This window comes from Neopelma chrysocephalum, unplaced genomic scaffold (genome assembly GCF_003984885.1).
Source record: "Neopelma chrysocephalum unplaced genomic scaffold, ASM398488v2 Primary Assembly neopelma1_97517, whole genome shotgun sequence".
Lineage (NCBI taxonomy): Eukaryota > Metazoa > Chordata > Aves > Passeriformes > Pipridae > Neopelma > Neopelma chrysocephalum.
The window spans coordinates 1,243,365-1,264,990 of record NW_020926159.1 but is presented as its reverse complement, the minus strand read 5'-3'; the positions used below and the strand labels follow the sequence as shown (position 1 = coordinate 1,264,990).

Here is a 21,626-nt window from a genome sequence, read left to right as displayed (position 1 = left end):
CGTACAGGAAAACTTAAAAGTTCCCTTTTAAGGACTTTGCTACCACGAGGCCTCTTCATCTCAAAGGCTTGCTTGATGGAAATTTGAAATATTATATGTGTTTTGCTATCAACATAGCTTCCATGGATTTTTGCATTGCTTTTTCAATATTTTGATTCAGATACATCAAATGAGGTCAATGATTCAAATGCTCCTTTAGTTCCTTTTTTCGGTGGAAGTTCCATATCCATCCTTGCAAAGCTCTAAATTACTTCTGCTGTATGATGACTGCCTTCATGTAATTGGGTGTTGGAATCATAGAATGACTGAATGGTTTGGGTTGGAAAGGACCTTAAAGATCACCTCATTCCAATGGGCAGGGATGACACCCACTAGACCAGTTTGCTCAGAACCCTGTCCAACCTGGCCTTGAAACTTGTTCATAGTTCAAAGGTTTGTTCAATTAATTCTTTTAAGTATTGGAGGTGAATTCCATCAGCCTTGACTCCTCCTCTGCCATTTCACTGCTCTCTGTAATCTTGCAGGTGGATCTGTCCTGTGTTCCATTGCACAAGTACCATTTACATGGAGATTTATTGCATTTCCCCTGTGTATGGCCAGGGGTTTAAATTTCACTGCCTAGATTATCCCCATACCTGTGAAGCATTAGGAGAGAAGCAGAAAAAAGCTTTTACATCGTGACATTCTCATATGACAGATCTGCAGGTTGCAGTCCCATAGACTTTTGTCTTGCTTGTCCTTTGCTCTGTGGAAAGCAAACACTTTGAGTCAGTGAGGTACCACTCCCACAGGGCCAGAGAGTGTTTACCAGGAAACTTACTGTTTGCCAAAGTAATTTTTCTCTAATATTCCATACTGTACAATCAGGGAATTTTTTCATCTGCTCCAAGAATACTTTTAGTGCCAAGCACCAAATCATAAACTCTGTTGAAGTTATCAAATAATAATTTATACAAGTTAATGTATATTTACTTTAAAAGAACGTCATCATCTGAGGGTGTGAGTTTAAGAGCAAATTACTACTCCTTACCTTGATTTTCCTCCCTAAATACTTTCTTTCTCTCTTTCTTTCTTTCTTTCCTTTTTTTTCTTTTTTTTTTCTTTTCTTTCTTTCATCGATGAGGATGAGATTGCTCAGCTGGCTGTCAAAGTTGTGCATCACAGAGATTGTTCAACCTGGAGAAGAGAAAGCTCCAGGGAGACCTCATTGTGGCTTTCCAGGACTCAAAGGGGACTTAAAAAAGAAGGAAGGAGAGCAACGTTTTACATGGGCAGGTAGGGATAGGTCAAGGGAGAGAGGTTTTAAACTAAAGGAGGAGAGATTTAGATTAGATATTGGGAAGAAATTCTTTGGTGTGAGGGTGGTGGCAGAGGTTGCCCAGTGAAGCTGTGGCTGACCACCCCTGGAAGTGTTCAAGGCCAGGTTAGATGGAGCTTGGAGCAACCTGGTCTAGTGGAAGTTGTCCCTGCCCATGGCAGGGAGTTGGAAATAAAAGATCTTTAAGGTCCTCTACTGTCCCAGCCATTCTAGGATTCTGACTCTATGACTTTATGACTCTATATGCTGCAGTTCCATGCAGAGGTTTTCCCAGGATGCCTTAGGGGACCACTTCCAGTCTATGTGGAGGTTTTGCACCTCCAGCCTCCAGGAAAGACCAAGCACACGAGTTAAAATGTAGGCTCAGACTTTTAACATGGAGAAAGTGAATGTAACCCAATGCACTTCTGAATATTCTCACTAATATGCCGCTCCAGACAGGAATTGTCCTGTGAGAGTGGTGTCCCTTTGCTTTCTGATGGAGACCATGTATCTATCCCCTTCCTGGGCAGGGCAGGATGGCTAAGGACACACTCTGCACACACAGCAATTTGCTGGAGAGACAATCTGGGGATACAACTGCGTGGGTGTCATGACAGAGGCTTTCTCACCTCTTTATAAGCTCTATTTTCCACATTTTTATACGATTTTGATAGATTTGCTCAGGTGGTGGTATCTGATTGAAGTTTCAAACCTACACACACTGACATACAGACAGAAGGGCTTTATACTGACACAGAGTTATTAACACAGACCCACTCCCAGCAGGGCAGCTGTATCACCAGCAAACACTTTCATGTCAGAGCAACCAAAATTACAGTCTTGGCTTGTGCTGCTTTAGTTGTCCTTGGGTTGATGAGAGTGTCTCTAGGAGTCCCTGGAAATTTTCACTTTAATTTGAAGTACCGTGCCCGGTGTTGTTTCCTTATGGAAGATGCTTTTTATGGGTACAAGTTGAAAGAGGGGAAATTTAGGTTAGATATTAGGAAGAAATTATTTACTGTGAGGGTGGTGAAATGATGGAATAGGTTGCCCAGGGAGGTTGTGGATGTCCCAACCCTGGCAGTGCTGAAGACCGGGGTTAGATAAGGCCTTGGGCAACCAGTGGAAGGTGTCCCTGCCCATGGAAGGGGGGGTGGGACTAGATGATCTTTAAAGTCCCTTCCAATCCTTAACATTCTATGATTCTATGACATTTTCATCTAACCATTGACCCTGGGTTAACAATCTGGAACCTCAGGGCTCTGAAGGCTTCCTTGCAGATTGACAAAGCTCAGGACCAACCTGGCCTTGAAATATTCAGTGATGTAACTAAGAATTGACTTGACCTTCTGGTTTACCAGTAACAAATATTTACTTTCATTTGAGGAAAAATAGAAATTTTTAGTGACACTGAAACTTCAGCTGTTCGGTTTTCCACCAGAGGGCACTCCTATATTTTCAATGAAGGCAAGTTTCTGAACAAGACTGAGCAGTTTTTCATAGCTTGGTGAGTGTGTTGCAATTCCAGCTGCGACATGGCAAGGAGCAGAATCACCTGGTCACACACCTGCCAGCACTGGGCATCACTGGGCAGCCTCCTATGACAGCTGATGGGGCACAGCAAGGCTTCAGTATTGCACGTGTATCAGGCTGATGAATGTGAAATAAATGATCAGTTCACACGCACAGTGTCCGATGTGGCCAGGATATGATCCAGGTTTATGCAGGATTCAAGGGATATGTGTCTTTCTGCTGAGGAGGAAAAGGGCCTCCTGCCTCACCAGTGTTGGTACCAGATTTCAGCATTTTCTAAGAAATATTGTATCCCTTGCACTGTCCTGTGATTTTACCTTTGTTCATGAAAATGCACACTGTTATAAAAATTAAATCACTTCCACAGTTGATGCAGCTGGGGTTGATTGTGTAGTTTTGATACCCAATAATTTATATCAATATATAATAAAAAACCAACTATCTGCAGTCAAATCTGTAGAACCTGAAGCATCTGTTAGTTTAGTGGGACTCCGTCCCTGTCAGGGACATATATTATATGTATATCATATATATGTGTATATATATCCTTATCATATATTATAGGGATTTTTTGACCCTTTTTTAGCTTTTATTTGGTTTTAGAACGATATTTCAGTAGTTAAGGTAAACACTTGGAGGAAGAAAATCCAGGCAGTTTGTATATTGATGACAGAAGAGAAAGCATAGTTTTTTTGGGGGAAAAAAAAAGCCAAGGCTTTTTGATGAAAAATGCTTTAGAAAATTAGAAGTTTTTTTATCTAGGCACACAAAATTAAACCACATTTCTTAACAGGCTCTGTCAAGGCTGAATTCCCTCCTAGGGATTTATTAAAGTTAGATTAATTCTTTAGTTACTGGAAGATTTGGCAAAGGCAGCTTAAGGAAGAAATAAGCTCTTCTGGTAATTTGACCAAAATATATATGAACAGAGTCAGCAGAGATTGGAATTATGGGAATTATGGGAAAGAAACCAAACAATTTACATGTTCTGGCACCATGTCAAAAGTGACAGATTCTCACAGCAAGTTGTAAACTGAACAGGTGAATACTTTGCCCTTCCTCTAAACTCAGTGAGAAGGAACAGCCTGAAATCAGACTGTCACACTCAGCTCTGCTCCAAAGAAACATCTCTGTTAACCTGCATTCAGGTGAGACAACACAAGGGAGAGACAAGCTGAGCTAAAACAGGTGTGACCATGTGCCCTTTTTTCAATCCTTTCTTCTCAGTTGTATTTTTCCTGTGGACACCTTTGGTACATTTTTTTCTGTCACAAATTTTTTTTCCCAACTGGTTATAGCTCTGCAAGAGGTGCTTACGGAGTCACTGCTCTTCACTGGCCCTACAGATGTCACACTGCTGTGACCTGCTGGTCTAGTCAGAATCAGAGAAAATAACAGAGAAAAGCCAGGTAGCTTTTAGTTACAAATGTACTTTGTAATAAGGTCTTCAAGGTCCCTTCCAACCTGAGCCATTCTATGATTCTATAGAGATGATTTGTTTGGCTGCACGGTTCTATGGTGACACCTCTCCCTCTTGCTACCTCCTGTGCCTCAGTCACTGTCTGCTTTGGCCAAACTCATCATCTATAATGTAATTGAAGGGAGATCAAGAATTTGGGGTCTTCTATGAAGGTGTGATGTTGTAGATGATTTCTATGCTTTCAGGATTTGAATACGGGGAAAATAACTAGTTCATCTGGTGGGATTAGTCACTTCACTTCTCTGGAGTGTTCTGTGACTTCTCGTCCTAATGTGCTTCTTAAAATTCTTCTCTTGACCAAGTGCAGAAAATCTCTCAGTGTTTAACCACCTACCAGTATCTCCACTGTTCAGTTTCTGGCTTTTCAACTACCACCCTTTTGCTCTGCACATCCCTCGCCTCCCAGCTCCACCCCAGCTCACCGATTTCTCTCCCTTATCCCCTTTAAAGACTGTCAATAGGACTAAACTGGCTGTAGATGGCTAGAGTAATTCAAGATGGGCATAGACAGATAGGACAGGGGGAAAGGGCTTTAAGCTGAGGGAGGGTAGATTTATGTTAGAAATTGAGAAGAAATTCTTCCCTGTGAGGGTGGCGAGGTACTAGCACAAGTTGCCCAGAGAAGCTGTGGCTGCCCCATCCCTAGAAGTGTTCAAGGCCAAGTTGGAAGGGTCTTTGAGTGACCTATTCTAGTGGAAGGTATCCTTATCCATGGCAGGGGGTTGGAACTAGATGATCTTTGACATCCCTTTCAACCCAAACCATTCCATGATTCTATGATTCTATGGATCCTACCCCCTATATTAATTTTCCTGATGTTTTAATGGGTAAACTTTGCTCTGGTTTACTCAGGAGCTGTGTGGTCCCTCTTGGCCAACCAGTGCTCAACCTGTATAATCTTGTTTTATATTAACTGGTAATGCATGGACTTGCTGGCAACTATGGCTCATTAGGTGAGGGGTCAGCCTAAATGGCCTTGTTATTTGGTGTTATTTCCTTAAATGCAGCAGAAGTTAATCTGTATATTGTGTATCCCATCCTGGCAGGATGGGCCTCCTGCTGCCACCCACTGACAGCAGAGCGGGTCCGATGCTGCAGTTCACAAAGTGAACAAAGACAGCTGGGGCTCAGGGGAGATGCTTTGTGCAGAAGATGAGATCAGGCTCAGACACTGAGCTGCTTGGGGCAATGTATTATTAAATGCTATCTACTGATACACTACTTCTGTAGGAGCTGATTAATGACATCCCGTTTTATTATTCCTTATCTTTTATCTTCACCTTGTTTCACAGATGTAGCTGGCAGTACACGGCACTAACCACGGACCCGTGGCACTCATTAGATGGTGGCTGCTCCTCACAAGTGCCATCAGGCATGCAATTCCTGCTCCTGATTCTGCTAACGATGCTGGTTAACACATTGCTGTGTCGCTGTTCAAGCCACCTAGACAACATGGTCTTGTCAGTCTGGAATGAGCTTATCTTTTACTTATCATTTTCTTTGACACCATCCTCTGATAAGCTGAGAGATAAATACATAACAGACTCTGCAATGTATTCCCCTGGCACTAAATTCTTAGCAGCAACACTGTAGAGGGGTTTCAACTAACGAGTGCTTCGTTTGACCTGTTTTCTATTTTGTTTGAGTGTTGTAGCTGAAGATCTTAAGGCACATTTAAACTAGAAACATATTCTTGTTTAGCCATTCCCCATACCTCAGGAATGGTTCTGTCTCTGAGGGAATGTGGGAATTTAATTCCAGCAGCTCAGAGCAGGTACAGGGTACAGGCAAGTCAAGCACATCCAGTTGCTGAAGGTCCTGTTTTCAGGGTACAGAGGGTTTCACCTCAAAAGGTAAAATGAAGCAGGAACAGGACTTGAGAGGAGGAGTGTATGGTCTGATGTGGGGATCCCAGTGACCATAGGGACCTATCAGGGACAAGGCACACTGCCTTGCAGCTATGAAGAATATATTATAGTGGCTTTTAAGTCTTTTACCAGCACTGCCTTGTTGCAACATGATCCTTTGATATCACAGTCAGTTACTGAACCTTCCTCATGCCCTAGAAACATCAGTAGCTGGACCACACATAAAGCAGTGGTCATAGAGCATGTGGCACAGGATTGTGTCCAGATAGTTCTGGAATATCTCCAGTGAGGAAGACTCCACACCCTCTCTGGACAGTCTGTTCCAGTGCTCAGTCACTGCACAGGAAAGAACTTCTTCCTCCTGTTCAGGTGGAACTTCCTGGGCATCAGTTCCTGCCCATGGCATTTTGTCCCATTGCTGGGCACCCCCGAGTAGAGTCTGATCCGTCCTCTGCCCCCTCCCTGCAGACACTGACAGACATGGATGAGGTCCCCTCTCAGCCTCATCTCGAGGCTGAACAGCCCCAGCTCCCCCAGCTTTTCCTCATCAGAGATGCTCCAGTCCCTTCATCACATTTGTCACCCTCCACTGGACCTGCTCCAGGAGCTCCATGTCTCTCTTGTCCTGAAGAGCCCAGAACTGGACACATCACTCCAGATGTGCCTCACCAGGGCTGAGCAGAGGGGCAGGATCACCTCCCTAGACCTACTGACAATGCTCTTCCTAATGCACCCCAGGATACCACTGGCTTTCTTGGCCCCCAGGGCACACTGCTGGCTCGCAGAGAAGCTTATTATCCGCCAGGATCCCCAGGTCCTTCTCTGCAGAGCTGCTTTCCACCAGGTCAGCCCTCAGAGGAAGGTTATGGACATCACATGGAAGAACTGTGCAATTAGCTCTGGCTGTGGGTACTGTCCATCTGTGCAGCTATTCCCTGCAGTGCCAGAGGTCTCCATCTCCGCCCTCTGCACAGGAGGATCACAGATGTGTGTGTTCAACAGCATGTATGTGCTAGGTCTTATTACTTTCATTTGAACCATATCTCCCTAGTTTGGAAATTACTTTTGTGGCTTTGTCAAACATGCTACCAAAGCCAGAATAACATCCACTCATCTGAGTGACTCACTGAAGAGAGTTTGTTTTGGCAAGATCAGTTCATGAAGGATCCATGCTGATATTTTATGCTCTACTGATTACAAAATGACAGGTAAACAATTTGCTCCATTATCTCCCTGGAGATCTAAATTAGGCTTATTGACCTTTATTCCCTGGGTCCTCAGGGGTGAGATGTATGAGGATTGATTTTCACCTCATTACACTACTTCTTTGCTCTTATGAGTGATTGAAAAATCAGTTCTTATATAATGAGTTACAGTGGAAGGGAATAGAAATCACTACAAGAAAGACATTGAGGTGCTGGAGTGAGTCCAGAGAAGGGTAGTGAAGCTGGGGAAGGGTCTGGAGCACAAATCTGATGAGAAGCAGCTGAGGGAGCTGGGAGGGCTCAGCCTGGAGAAAATGACAGCCTTATTGCTCTCTGCAACTCCCTGAAAGGAGGTTGTAGCCAGGTAGGGGTCAGGTTCTTCTCCCAGGTAACAAGAGATGAGATGAAGAAATGTCTTCAAGTTGTGCCAGGGGAGGTTTAGATTGTACATTAGAGAAAACTTCTTCACAGAAAGGGTTGTCAGCATTGGAACAGGCTGTTCAGGGAAGTGGTGGAATCACTACTCTTGGAAGCGTTAAAAAAATGTGCAACTGTGGTGCTTAGGGATATGGTTTACTGGTGGATGTGGCTGTGTTAGGTAAATGGTTGGACTCGATGATCTTAGAGGTCTTTTCCAAACTTAATGATTCTATGATTCTGTGATTTCTTTCTTCATAGTAAAGGACTCTCTTAGAAATGAGGGTAATGGTTCTGCCTATTTCCTTAATGGTAACAACATTGGATTAGCTATTGCAATATCCTCATTCTTACTTGGAACTGTGTTAATTATTTGAGGGTGCAGTCAATCATGTTCCAGCTCTCACACCTATGCCCTGGCATTGCCCAATTTACTAGTAGACATGTCCCCAGCTGGTAGGGCAGGATGTCATGGAGGAGAAAAGTGGTGGAGATGGATGAGGAAAAAAAACAGCCCAAATATCAAGCACTTTGAGTTGTGAAATTGGGCTTTTTACTTAATAGTCATTTTCACACTAGAAGAAATGCCATGGAAATGAATGAGTCGGAAATGTGTGCTGAAATTATTCTGTGCCAAAGACTCTGGGACTTGAAATCTTCAAGCAGCTTTCTTACTAAAAGAGGACTGGAATGTGAAGCCATTTGAAGGTGAAACTAAAATAATATTTATTTTGACTGCACAGAAGAACATCTTGCCACCCAAAGGTCACAGAGTGGGGATTCCATGTTATTTATTCTAATTGTTACTTCTTTCTGAAAGAGAGTCTGATGGAAGGTTGTTCACCTGGCTTCTGTTTTTGCCTAGGAAATCTTCAGTTTCTCACACTACTTGTTTGTGCTTATGCTGCTAAAGATTTAGTCTCCCTTCAAGACCTAATGCTAATAAAGTTGGTGGAAGTTTAGTGAAATTTGTTTCATGGTAATAAGAAAGAATGAAAATTAAGATGAATTAGTCAGTGAAGAATGAGTAATTTAATAACTGATACAGCAAAAGAAGATATTACAAAAATAATTTTGAAAGGCACCTCTATAGTTAATAAAGACAAAGTTCCCAAACACAGGGACCTTTCCCCCTTGACTGTCTGTTAATGTGAATAAAGCCCTTATTTCAGACAGTCTTTTTTCATTAGAAGGCAGGTTTGGGTACCTGTATTTATGCTAAGTGCAATCTTATACTATAAGAGAAACATGTTTCAAACAATCTTGTTTATTTTCTGGTCCTGTTAACAGTACATTAATTTAAAATGTCCATCAAGTTAAACTAGTTACACCCTCCATTTATACTGAGAACATATGAAACATATGGAACCACAGAACTTTAAACAATGCTCATTAGGCAGTGTTTTGGGAAAAGAAAGATAAGAAAAGCTAAAAATTAAATATATCTCGCAATCAAATGACAAATTTCAATTGAGACTTCTGTGTTCTAGACCATTACACAAATAGAATATACATCCTCCAACAGCTTTTTCTTGTGGGAGTCACTGGACTGAAGTTGATCCTTCTGCATGTGTGGGAGAGGCTGGATGGGAGCAGTTTTTTGTGAAAGAAGTCACAAAGGGGATGGATGTCCAGGAAGGGAAAAGCTGAGCCTGTTACTTTGTTTCAGTTTTGCATTGGCAGGAACCAGGGTGATGAACTTGACAAAGCTCTGGGTACTTCCAGGAGACTTTGCCAAGGGAGTTGGAAAAAAACATCTTCAAACTTTTAAGACTTGGCTGAAAATGAATTGAAACACAAAATTAATCATGAGCGGGAAATGAAGACCTGCAGCATTTCTTTTCAGAATAATTTTTCATCGACCTTTATTTTCTCTGTAATTTTTTCCTTGTTGTTGTGATTTACTCCACAGTAGCATCCAAATGCACACATCCAAAATTCTTAGTTCCCTCAAGGAGATTTCTCACTGGACCAGCAAGGTGTTTTGAAGCTTTCTTCCTTTATGTTACAGGCCATGGTGAGAATTTGGTTAATTCCATAAAAGAAGACTGAAATTAAACCTTGCACTGTGATGCTCAGCCCATATGTTTTGATTTTCTATTAGAATTCTAAAAACTCAGATCTGCTACTTGCCCTCATCAAGTGTGTTGCTACTGCCACCTGATCCGCCACTGTTTTTCAGAGGAGGAAGAAGAAAAGATAAAGAAGCCGCCTTCTTCCCTGGCATTTCCTAGATGCAAGGATGGGAATTGTCTCTCCTGGGCATGGAAAAGCACATGTATTGCTACTGGAAATCTGGAGCTCACACTTCTGTGCTATCATTGGTACAAATATATCTTTGACCTCACTTGCAGATCACGACTCTTCTTATGATGGAAAGTGTTCATGAGAGATTTCACATGGAGATTCAGACACTGTCATCTTTAAAGAAGGGATCTTGGACATTGGTGTACACCAACCACTGTCTAACATTTGCACACCCTTATCACAGACTCCTGCTTCTCTGGATTCATTCCACAGTTCATCCCACCCAGGTAAAGCACCAACATGGTAAAATGGGATTCTGTAATAGCGCTTTTGGCCCTGTACTTAAGCAAATAATTCCAAAAGAATTCAATTTGTATAAATTAATTTTTTTTTTAAAGCATCAACTTTACCCAGGGCACAATTGAAATAGAACTTACTGCACAATCCATCCTCACAAGCATTAGGGCAATCCCCACAGGGCTCTCCTTCCTTGTAGGGTGTCTTCATGGAACTTAGTAGATTCCCCCTGAAACATCAACATTACCAACATAAGCTATGAAGACATTATACAATATCTGAGATGAAAATTTAGTTATAAAGGTGTTTATGTATACTAATTTACACTCACTCTTTGGTTATATGTCAATTTTTATATATGTGTTGGGTTTATCTGGAAAGGTTTTGGCAGTGGGCAGAGAGGGCGAGGGGGAGAGAATTTGCAGGACAGGCTTTTGTGAGAAGACACCAGAAACTGCCCCTGTTTCAGACAGGGCCAGTGCTGGCCAGATCCAGGTTGGACCTGCTGCTGCTCAAGTCTGAGCCCACCAGTGACAGCAGAGCCTCTGTGATAACACATTTAGGGAAGGGTAAAAACTGCTGTGCAGAAGAAAGGAGTGCGAGTCTGAGAGAAATAACTCTGCAGACACCCAGGTCAGTGAAGGAAGAGGGGCAGGAGGTGCTCCAGGTGCTGGAGCTGAAATTCCCCTGCAGTCTGTGGTGCAGCCCATGGTGAGGCAGCTGCGCCCCTGCAGCTCCACAGGGGACCAGAGATCCACCTGCAGCCCACAGAGCATCCCACACTGGGGCAGGAGGATGCCTGAAGGAGGTTGTGATCCCATGGGAAGGCCCTGCTGGAGCAGGTTCCTGGCAGGACCTGTGACCCTGTGGGGGACCCACACTGCAGCAGTCCATTCCTGGAGGAATTCACCCCATGGAAGGAACACATGGAGGAGTTTCTGAAGAATTGCAGCCTGTGGGAAGGACCCACACTGAAGTTCATGGGGGACTGTCTTCCATGAGAAGGATCCCCCACTGGAGCAGGGGAAGAGCATGAGGAGGAAGGATTTGCAGAGGCAGTGTGTGATGAACTGACCAGAGTCCCCATTCCCATCCCACTGTGCTGCTGAGGGGCAGGAGGTGGAGAAAATCAGGAGTGAATTTGAGCTTGGGAAGAAGGGAGGGGTAGGTGGGAGGTGTTTTTATGTTTGTGTTTGTTTCTTTTTATCCTGTTCTGATTTGATTGGTAATAAATTAATTTCCCAAAGCCAAGTCAGTTTTTCCCATGATGGTGATGAGTGATCTCCTCTGCCCTTATCTTGACTCACGAATTTTTTGTCGTATTTTTAATTCCCCTGTCCTGTTGAGGAGAAGAATCATAGAGGGGTGGACTACTGATGGTCTGTCAAGGTCAACCCACCACAAGATATTACACTGTGAATGTGGAAATGAATTTTAGGTAGCACATGAAATAATTACTCTACCTTAAAATTCCCACTAAAGTTTATTTGGTATTAATTATAGTCTTCACTGTACTGTACATATTGATCTGCCTTTCTGAACCGAGATTTCAAGTAGAATGTTGAAAACGATTTTTTTCTGATTTACTGCTATGAAAATTGGGATTTTTAGGCAAATGAAATTTAATTTGAAAATGGATGTTGCTTTTATGTGTTTTATGCTTTTGCTTGTTTGACAACTCTTTTGATGAGTATCTTTCTGTCTTTTCATATTCCTAATACACTCTTCAAACCTCTTCCTCAGCTATAAGTGATGTGCTCTATTACAAATGTCACCATCTCCCAACTAATTTTGATAATGCAATAAGAAGTTCCAAAATCAGAATCAATACTTACATGGGGCAGTAGTGGCAGACATAAAAGTATTTGAATCTGCTGTTGCTACAGGAAGCGAGACCACATGCAACTTTATAGGAACTGTGCCAAACCATCTGTAGGTATAAGAATAAAAATCATCGAAGGATGAAAAATACATATTTGAAAATCATTTAAATGCAATATGCATTACAGAAATGTTTGCAATGAAGTCACTTATTTGCCCTTTATATTAAAATATGAGTCCCGCCTTGCTGAAAAACCTCCTTTCACTCCTATTCAACCAAAGAATATTGAGGATATAATGATAATTAATCACACACATATATAAAATCTCTGAGTTAAAATGTCTCCATTACATATGCTTTCATTCAATGAAAACTGTTAATGTAGGAATCATTATGTGAAATTTTGTGTCCTGTGTTTTGTGCAGGTGAACAAAAGGAGGTTATGATAAGCTGTTGACCAACTGGAAACTCTCTGAGTCAATGGAACTTTGTAGACTGCAACAAACCCATTTATATTTTGTTGCTGATACTTTAATAACCCTGTTTTTCTAGTGTCTGGACAATTTTCAGATGTTAAACAAACAAGTTGTTTCTTCCTGAAGTCTTGAAATACCATTATCTTTACTCTTTATTCCATAAGACACTTAGCCTATTATTTTCATTTTAATTCTGTTAGTTTGAAAGTTTACATCTTGTTTTGTCAGAATAACTCCTTAGTTCTCTATTACACTTATTTCCTTTAAAAATGAGATGGTAACAGTTGCTTAGCTAACGTGTACATATTTATTTATTCAGCCTGAAATATATATCTATGAATGCATCTACCTGAGTGTAATGGCCAATCACAGCACCTCTTGTTTTTGCTCCAGTTCCATATTTGAAATTTTTCTCCTCATCATACCAAGTCTGAAGAACATCTGACCATGAGAATGGGGAGGTTGACATGAAGAGATTTTCACCACATAGTACATCTGAAAAGAGAAAGATCCTGAGAAAAGCATAAAGGATACACGTGTGAGGGAAAAAATAAACAAAAAAACCCAACAAAAGGTGGGATGATTTTCACAGAAATTCTCATCCCAGATGGAGCTGCAGGATGTTGTTTTTTTTCCAGTTCTGTGACATCATTCCTTGTTAATACAGAGGTTGTCATTTGACCAGTTTGCAGCATGGCCAACCTGTCTGTCTGGTACTTTGGTTGTTGACAGACCTTCTGCATGACTGCAGATTCACCTGCACATGTGCAGCACAGGTTCATGACTAATTTTGTTGTTTGGAAGTTACCAACACCATCATTATTCAGGTCACAGCCAAGTAATCTTGGGAAAATCCCAATAATCCAAAGTTAACTCCTGGTACACAAGAAGGTGTCCACACTGTCTTGAGATACTGTTTTTATTTAGGTCCAAACTTACTGCATTAGTTCTCATCTGGGATTCACCTTAACAAAAACCAGACAATTTGGGTTTTAGACAAAAAGTATGGACAAGACTGTCCATATCTTAAGTGTGACCTAGAGAGAATCAGTAAGCACCACACTGGGCACTGACTATTGTTAACATAGTGTGGCTGTAACTTTAATATCCAAGGACTGAAGTGTTAATCTGAACCTCAAAGACTGCAGGTTGCCTGGGGATTTATTATGTCTTAGAAATTATGCTTAGCACCACCAGCCAATTTTGGATCTTCACCCCTTGCCCCTTTCTTTCCAGATATTTTGAGCCAGTACATGCAAATGGGTTCCTGCCCTAAATTTGGTTTAGATTCTCTTTTTTCTGTTGGGAGAAATATGCTTTATCTCTAAGATTTTTTTTCATCTACCGTAGAAAGTGGGATATGCCTATGTAGAACTGATGCAACTGGGATGAGAATGGGATTGAACTTTTCTCACTTGCTGGACAGATTTATACTGAAAAATTTCCCTTTGTTCCAACAAAATCTAAATGCTATATGAATTGTATCTCAAAAAGAAACCCAACAAACAAAATCAAAACTGGTCACATCAACAACATATGTGACATTATTCAGTTACACTTGTGCTTCACTTACCTGTTCTCCTCAGATTAGGAGGACTGTGACTTAAAGTACATTGGTTGGCCCATTTTTGAGCATTCTCTGCAGCCAGAGGACACCATTCCTTATTGAAAGAATAAAATACCAGTCATTCAGACACATGCCAATGAATAACCCCTCATAAGGGAACAACATTTGGAGATTACATTTCAAAGCAGAAAAAATAAAATATAAAATCCTTTTCATCCCCCTTTTTGGGGGGAAGGGATGGGTAGGAAAAAAGTTACTATGCACCCAGGGAACAGAAACTGTGGAGACTGATAAATAATGTATCAAAAAGAAATTAATAATGCCATGGTCCTTCTTGTCCTTTTCATTTTCCTCCAAAAGAAAGAGACCTTATTTTTCATACAACACAACATTTTTCAGAGGTTTTTTCATCTGTCCAGCTTTATGTTTCTCTTGGTGCTGGCCATGCTCCATCCTTGTGAAAGGTCTGGAGAATGAATTTGTGGCTAAACAAAATAACGTAACCTGCATACAGTCTTGTGCCTCTCATAGAGTCCATTACTCATTAAAAATAGATTTACAGCACACAACTTACCATCTTCATCATGTTGCTGGCAGTTGGTTTTACTCCTCTCCTGAGGGCATTATGTCTATCAACAATCAGCTTTTGCTGATCTACTCTGCTCGTTGACAGAGCATCGACACCTTCAGGTTCCTAAATGGGAAGAACATGTTATATTTCTGTTTTATTTGAATGTAACTAAATCCTGTATCCTTTCTAAGAAATGGTAAACTATCAAAATAATTGTATTGATCAATTATATTGATCAAAGAGACGATCCTTGTGATGGAGGAGGTTCTGTGATTATTGCTTTATCTCCTAAGTATCTCTAGGAGAACTTCCATGTGGAGCAGCATGACAGTGGTTCCACAGCATGGAGCTTTGCAATAACAACACTGATTCCTGTATTTTATCTTCCAACCCTCTGTGGAGGCAACAAAATCAGGCTTATTTACTATTATTGTAATTTCCTACATAAGGTTGTAAGGAAACAGGATCTAAAAATCAGCTGAAGACATGAATGTGGTTATAATGTAGTTCCCTTCTGTATTTTATACCATCCCTATCAATTTTTTTTTAATTGAGGGAAACTGTTGTTTAATCACAGGATCATCACAGACCTCTAGTGGTACTTCACCAGCACATCCCTCTGAGCAGAAAATGAGTGCCTATACTTTCATGCCATAGATTTTGTTACAATTCTGCCATAACTGATAGCATTTCTCAAACTTCTAATGTGTTCTCTAATTAAAAAAGAGCCATGTGAAGAACTCAGTCTCTTCTGTACATCCATTCTCAACTAGTCTTCTAGACTGCAGCTTTGGAGAGCAGAAATAGAAGAGTTAGAGGGAAAAGTAAACAAAACAAAAAAAAGTAATCAGGGCTTCAGTCATAATGATTCTGAAGCAGAAGTAGCAAACTACAGACTTCAGTCTAAGTATGGGTTGGGTGGAACCACTATGTGTGTGCATTCAGTATCTTAATTTATCTATTTTAAGGAAATCAGGGACACATGATGAGAGGATGGATCTTTGAGCAAAGGGAGAGGTGCATAGCTCAGGACCCGTAGGACGAGGAAGGAATTAGGTAAGTGCTGTCTGTAAACCTGTGGGAAACTAATGGGAAGAGGGCTAGATCTTTGGGAGAACCTGATTCCTGGATCTGTATATGGAAACTTCTGGAAAATATAGTTATCTCTGATCCAATTCAGAAGTAACAGTGAATCTTTAGATGGTTTATTGTGCAAGTGTGCATCCAGTTGACTGCTTTGAATGGAAGCAGACTTCAAAGATAAAAGTTTTCCAGATCCTAGATATCTAATCAGACTCTTTATGCATGGGATTGGTGTGTACAGGAAAAGCCACATTCAGTCAGAACACAAGTGCCCACCAGGGCCCATCAGGGCCCACCCAAATTTTCTGAGTACAAAGTGTGGATCCTACCTGTGCAGTGGATGGAGGTAGTACAGCTGTGAGACACAGGAACACCACTGGCAGAATCATCTCTGAAAAGGGAGAATGAGGATTTAATTTATTTTTTATATAGCTTTCATTTCTCTGATACTTAATGCATCTTTTTCCAGTTTATTTCTTGACTTTTGCCCAAGTGGCAATGTAATATGGTTTTTTCTTTGTTTTCTCCTTTCCTCCTCTCATTTTAGAAGTAAAATAATAAAATTAATTCCCCCTCATTTCCAAATTTCTATGAATCAACTGCTTTGTATATCTCATACTTTCTGCTGTCATCCTGACTGAATATCTCCACCTGAATTCAGAGGTGTTTGTGCTTCCCTTTCTGTAAGAAGCCTTCTGCCCATTGCCAAACTGGAATGGGATAGGATGCTGCTTTTAGCTTGTTTCTATGTCTAGGTTAGTCTGAAAATTTCCCTACTCCCATTTGCCTGCTTTGACTGGAGTGCATTGGTTGAAATGGGAATTAGACACTGATCTTTGTGCAGATCCAGAAGTCAGGATTCAAACCCTGAAACTCAATGAGCAGCATTGTGAAGCCTTCCATGTGAGCTGGGGCAGAACTGGTTGGGCCAGAAATGGACTGAGGAAAGACCTGTTTCAGAAAGCTTTCTTTTTTTTAATCTGCTTCAAGACAACTCTTGATTATATTACAGGAAGCGCAGAAAGTCAACAGAAACCAGAACCTTCTCTAACCATGTGATTCTTGGGGATGTGCTTTGCAGGTCCAGGAGTTGGACTTTGATGACCCTTGTGGGTCCCTTTCAACTCAGGATATTCTACAAATATATGATTCTAATTGAAGAAGCATCCACTGGATTCCAAGTCTCCACTTGCTTTGGAGGCTCAAAGCACCACATCAGCCCACTCCAGTGACCCAGGAGGTCACTGCAAAGTTCAGGTATCTGCAATCAGTCATACAAGTTACATTCAGCTTGTTTCTGTTACATTGGGCAGGCAAGCAGGTGACTAGAGTGGAATTTACTCATTTTGGCATTTTTCCCAGCCTCCCACCCAGGGGAATTTATGGGCATGTTACCACAGAGATATATTATTAGCTTAACTTATTTGGTTTTGAGGGGCTGCTGGTTTTGATTTTAAGTTATTCTTGGGGGAAGGCCAATAGGGTTTGCTGATCTTTTCATGTTCAGCAAAGCCCCTTTCCCTTGAGGCAACCAGTTTATATAAAACACAAGGTGCCCTGGAGAACACTATTTGTATTTGTGGAGAACATGTGGAAAAGAAAAACTACCCTTTTCCAGTTGGTCCTGCAAGGTCCCTGCTCCTCACCAGCTTCATTACCTGGCACTGGAGGTGACCCACAGTCCCCAACCTGTAGGCAGAGATGCTGCTCCAGCTGTGCTAAACAGCAAAGCTCTTTGAAGTGGACTGTGACTATGGGCATCTGCAGCTCAGAGGCTAAAAAACTAGACAGACTGGTCACATATGTTCAATTAAACTCTCACAGCCTTCAGAATAAAGTGACTTATTCCAAACACCTGTACTTGAGAAAAAATCTGGTTGATCCAGGGGAAAACATACTGATAATTAACAGTATAAGTAATTGATTTCCTGTTCTTGGTACTGCTTTATGTCACTTGCTTTGAGCTCTGACATCACCTGTGACTCCTTTAAATGCTATAGGATAACAGAATTTTTTTCTTATTAAATTTTTGAACACTTATTTCCCAGAGCCACTCCAAAACTTTGCAATGTATCTGATCTAGATGTTTAACAACAAAAGATTATACTCCCAATATCATGAAAAAATGATTATTTTCACCTAATTTCTAACTAGAAATTAAGTAGAGCTGGGGGTTATTTTTAGCTGTACTCAAGTTATAAGCAAAAATATGTCCTTTGAGAGCAAAATATGATGATATGCAAAAACAAACAATTTTTTTTTGCATGTAAAACACATTTTAAAGGAAAAATAACTCTTTGCTGAAATTCTGAAGCTTTCTATTTAGTAAAGCTAACTTAGAGACATGGGCAAAGTATTCATTCACTGTAATATTTTCTATGAATTAACTTACAATTAAATATAATTGGTAATTTAATACATGATACAAGTTTCAAAATGCCATTGGAATGCTTTTTAAGACCCAGTGGGTTTCCCACTCCAAGATATTAACATACTTTTGGCAATCCCACTGATTTCAACCAAATGCTTACAGTTTATGAGATGTAAATTTAATTGCTCTGCATTAATTTCCAGGCATTGGTCCTAAAATCAGTCTCTCCCTCCCCCTCCCCTGTCCCCCCTCAATCAAACATAAATCAGGACATGTGCCAAGTCTTACTGACTTTCCTGCAAATCCATCTGTATACCAGGATCTGCCACTGAAAGATGGTGCTTTAGCATCCCTAGTTTGTATCAATTTGGCAAACTTGTGTGAACACATTTTTTCCACCTCTCCTTCTAAAAAAAAAGAAAAAAGGTGTATCCTAAATTATTCATTGAATTGAATATCCATTACAAAAGAACATCCCTATTATGTTTTTATTATCCTTGAAGAAGACCTGGAACATAGTCTCTGGCATTCCACTTGTACAGCATTGTTGCACAAAGTCTTACTTAGCAGCCACCTTGCACAAGAGGAGTAAATTAAACAAGGTGGTAATTTCATGACTCTGAAAATAGGTGATGATAGTAACATATACCAATGAAATGTACCGAGCTCAATGTATACCCTATTCAATATGTTTGACTGTCTCTCTGTCCCTTTCTCAATGTACATATAATCTGCCAAGATGCTCTTTCTTGCACATAGTGTCTTTTCATCTGTCATTTTTGATTGTTCATGAATTTTCTCCCCCTTTTTTTTCCCATCTTTTGTTACACGGTTGCCTATGTAATCCTTATTTTTTGCTAAATAAAATCCTCTTTCTGAGACTGCCCTAAATTGTTCAAGAAGTCTTCTGACAATAGGTTGTATTTTAATACATGAAAAAAATTACAGTACTCAAAGCTAACAAATCAATGTAAATCCTACCTTTTGTTTCCAAGAAGATCAGAAATTTCTTCTGTCTTTCTTCAGGTAGTTGTTGCAGTGACCAGACTTCTTCCCTGGAGGGTGATTTATAGCTCTTCTGTTTCCTGATAGGACAAGGCGACTCAACGTCACAGGTATTACAAAATTCAAGTAGTAACCAGAGAGAACAGTGTATTTTTCAAGTGCAAATTCACCCAAAAAGGAGGTTGTTTGCTTTTGTTCCATTTTAATTTCCTCTTCTTGTACTGGAAGAGATGGAATACCCTGAAATGAGTTTCGGGTGTATTATTCCTTACATGTGAAATTTGCAGTCAAAGGGAATGTGGTACAAAGCTCTCTGCTAATGATTGACATGTCCAGTTGTAGCAGCACTTGATCCTAATCTCCAGCAATGCCAATAACCTCAGGTGGCTACTGAGTTGTCTCCAGACTAACATTGTTCTAACCAAGACGGAATCTTGCCTGTTGATTTTTCCATGGGGATTTAAAAAGTCTTGGGCCAATTTCCTCTTCACGCTGTGGCCTCTTTGCATCCATCCTATAGTGTAAAAGTCAAAAAAGGAGACAAGGATATTTCTGTAGTTTATAGTTTCACCCAATATTGGATAAAGATTAAAAGATTACTGTGTGCAGTAACATTAAAACACATATTTGTTTTGGCATTTCCGGGTACATGTGGTGAGAAACATTGCCATGGGTGGAAACATTACCAGGTCAGAAGGGATTTGTGTGCACGTTGACTGTCCACATTCAGTCACAAGTAATTGTTAACCAGATCAGTTGTCATTGCCTGTTTTATATCAAATATTGTTATTTTTTTATTTAAATTCAGGTCTTCCCTCTTTGTAGTCACACAACTCCTACCCGAGTCCCTCGTGAAGATTTCAGAACAGGCCTTTGCTTTTCAGCACCTGATGCCAGATGAAATGGTAAAGGTGTGATTTGTTGGTTTGTAATTACAGAGAAAGGAACATTCTATCAGCAAGTTTGGGGTTGATACCAAATTGCAGGGAGCAAATTGCTGGATAACAAGGCTGTCATTCAGATGAATCTCAAAAACCTGAAGAAGTGATTTGATGAAAAAGATCTGAAAATAAACAATGGGGAGAGACCAAGTGTCTAGGGAGCAGCTGTAGTAAAAACACCAAGGGATTGGACTTGTGGGTCATAAGATGGTTTAGCTTGTGAGGGATCTTAAAGATCATCTGGTTCCAAACCTCCTGCCATGGACAGGGATGATCTTAGAGGTCTTTTCCAACGTAAATGATTCTATGACTCCAGGACAAGTTGCATATGAGTCATCAGTGCTCCCTTGCAACAGTGAGGGCACTGCTTTAGTCACCACGTAGCGCGAGTACTGAAAATAGTGATTGTCCCCACTTTTTCAGCAACTTAGAAACTGTGTCAGGACTACTGTGTCCAGTTTTGGAGTCCCCAGTGCAAGAAAGACTTTAACAAACAGGAGTAAGACCAGCAAACAGCCACTATGTTTGAAAGGGGAAAGGCAGAGATTGACTCTTTTACAACACAGACACGAGGTTAAACATGGACCAGATGGGCTTCAGAGATCCTGCACAACTATTCTAAGCTTGTGTGATTTTAATATTGGTTACATTGGAAAGGCATAAAATGAGATTTGCATTATTTTACTTGTTGACAGATATGACAATTGAATTAATTACAATGGGAAGCTCTAATTGTTATATGAGAAAACAAGCATTAGTAGCATAATTGTTATAACCACTACTAATGAAAAGATTATATGCAGGTGATCAGTGAACAATGGATCATAAGGTAAAGACTAAGTCCTATTATGCTTGTCATTCATCTCTCTGCCTAATATACACTGAAACCTTGTGAATCAACTCCCCATTCAAGTGTAAGAGCTGTTTGTAAACCCAAGTGAATGATTCAGAACAACATCCTGCCCGGTAATAACATTTCTGTGAATTGAGGTTCTGTCATGACTCTTCAGAAATTGTTCCTATAGTTTATTTTCCCAGAATTACAGAACATCTCAGATTGGAAGGGACCTCAAAAGATCACCTGGTCCAGCCTTCCACAGGAATGGGATCATTACCTAGTTCAGTCTTCCTGCTCAAAACACTGTCACTTAGGACAGGTTGCTCAGTGCTGAGCCCAGTTGGATTTTGAATGTCTCCAAAGATGGAGACTCTGTAATCTCTCTGGGTAAGCTGTTCCAGTGCTTGATCATCCTCACTGTAAAGAAGTTTTTTCTCAAGTTTAGTCTTTCAGTGGTGAGTAACCTTCAGGTTCATCTTACTTAGATGCCAACCTTGGGTGACATCACTATTCACTGAATAAAGCAGACACCTGAATTAGAGATGTCAAAACATTTGAGAGAGCTATTTTGCCTTCACAACCACACAATCCCTTTCTGTTCATCA

The 21,626-nt window shown here is 40.7% G+C and overlaps 1 protein-coding gene and 1 long non-coding RNA gene across 2 annotated transcripts; one reads left to right on the top strand and one right to left on the bottom strand.

Annotated features, from left to right (window-relative positions):
• The first annotated feature begins 1,573 nt into the window (after positions 1 to 1,573).
• On the top strand, positions 1,574 to 5,865 carry LOC113961972. Its single transcript, XR_003532421.1, has 2 exons — positions 1,574 to 1,675; positions 5,606 to 5,865. It is a non-coding gene; the product is annotated as an uncharacterized LOC113961972 (long non-coding RNA).
• Positions 5,866 to 8,812: 2,947 nt separating this feature from the next.
• LOC113961971 (cysteine-rich venom protein kaouthin-2-like) lies at positions 8,813 to 19,289 on the bottom strand. Its single transcript, XM_027672729.1, has 8 exons — positions 19,219 to 19,289; positions 16,196 to 16,257; positions 14,787 to 14,906; positions 14,219 to 14,306; positions 12,995 to 13,140; positions 12,183 to 12,277; positions 10,488 to 10,576; positions 8,813 to 9,581 (listed from the first exon to the last, which is right to left on the bottom strand). The coding sequence occupies exons 2-8, from the start codon at positions 16,253 to 16,255 to the stop codon at positions 9,571 to 9,573; spliced, it is 609 nt and encodes a 202-aa protein (XP_027528530.1). The 5' UTR covers positions 16,256 to 16,257; positions 19,219 to 19,289; the 3' UTR covers positions 8,813 to 9,570.
• Positions 19,290 to 21,626: the final 2,337 nt, after the last annotated feature.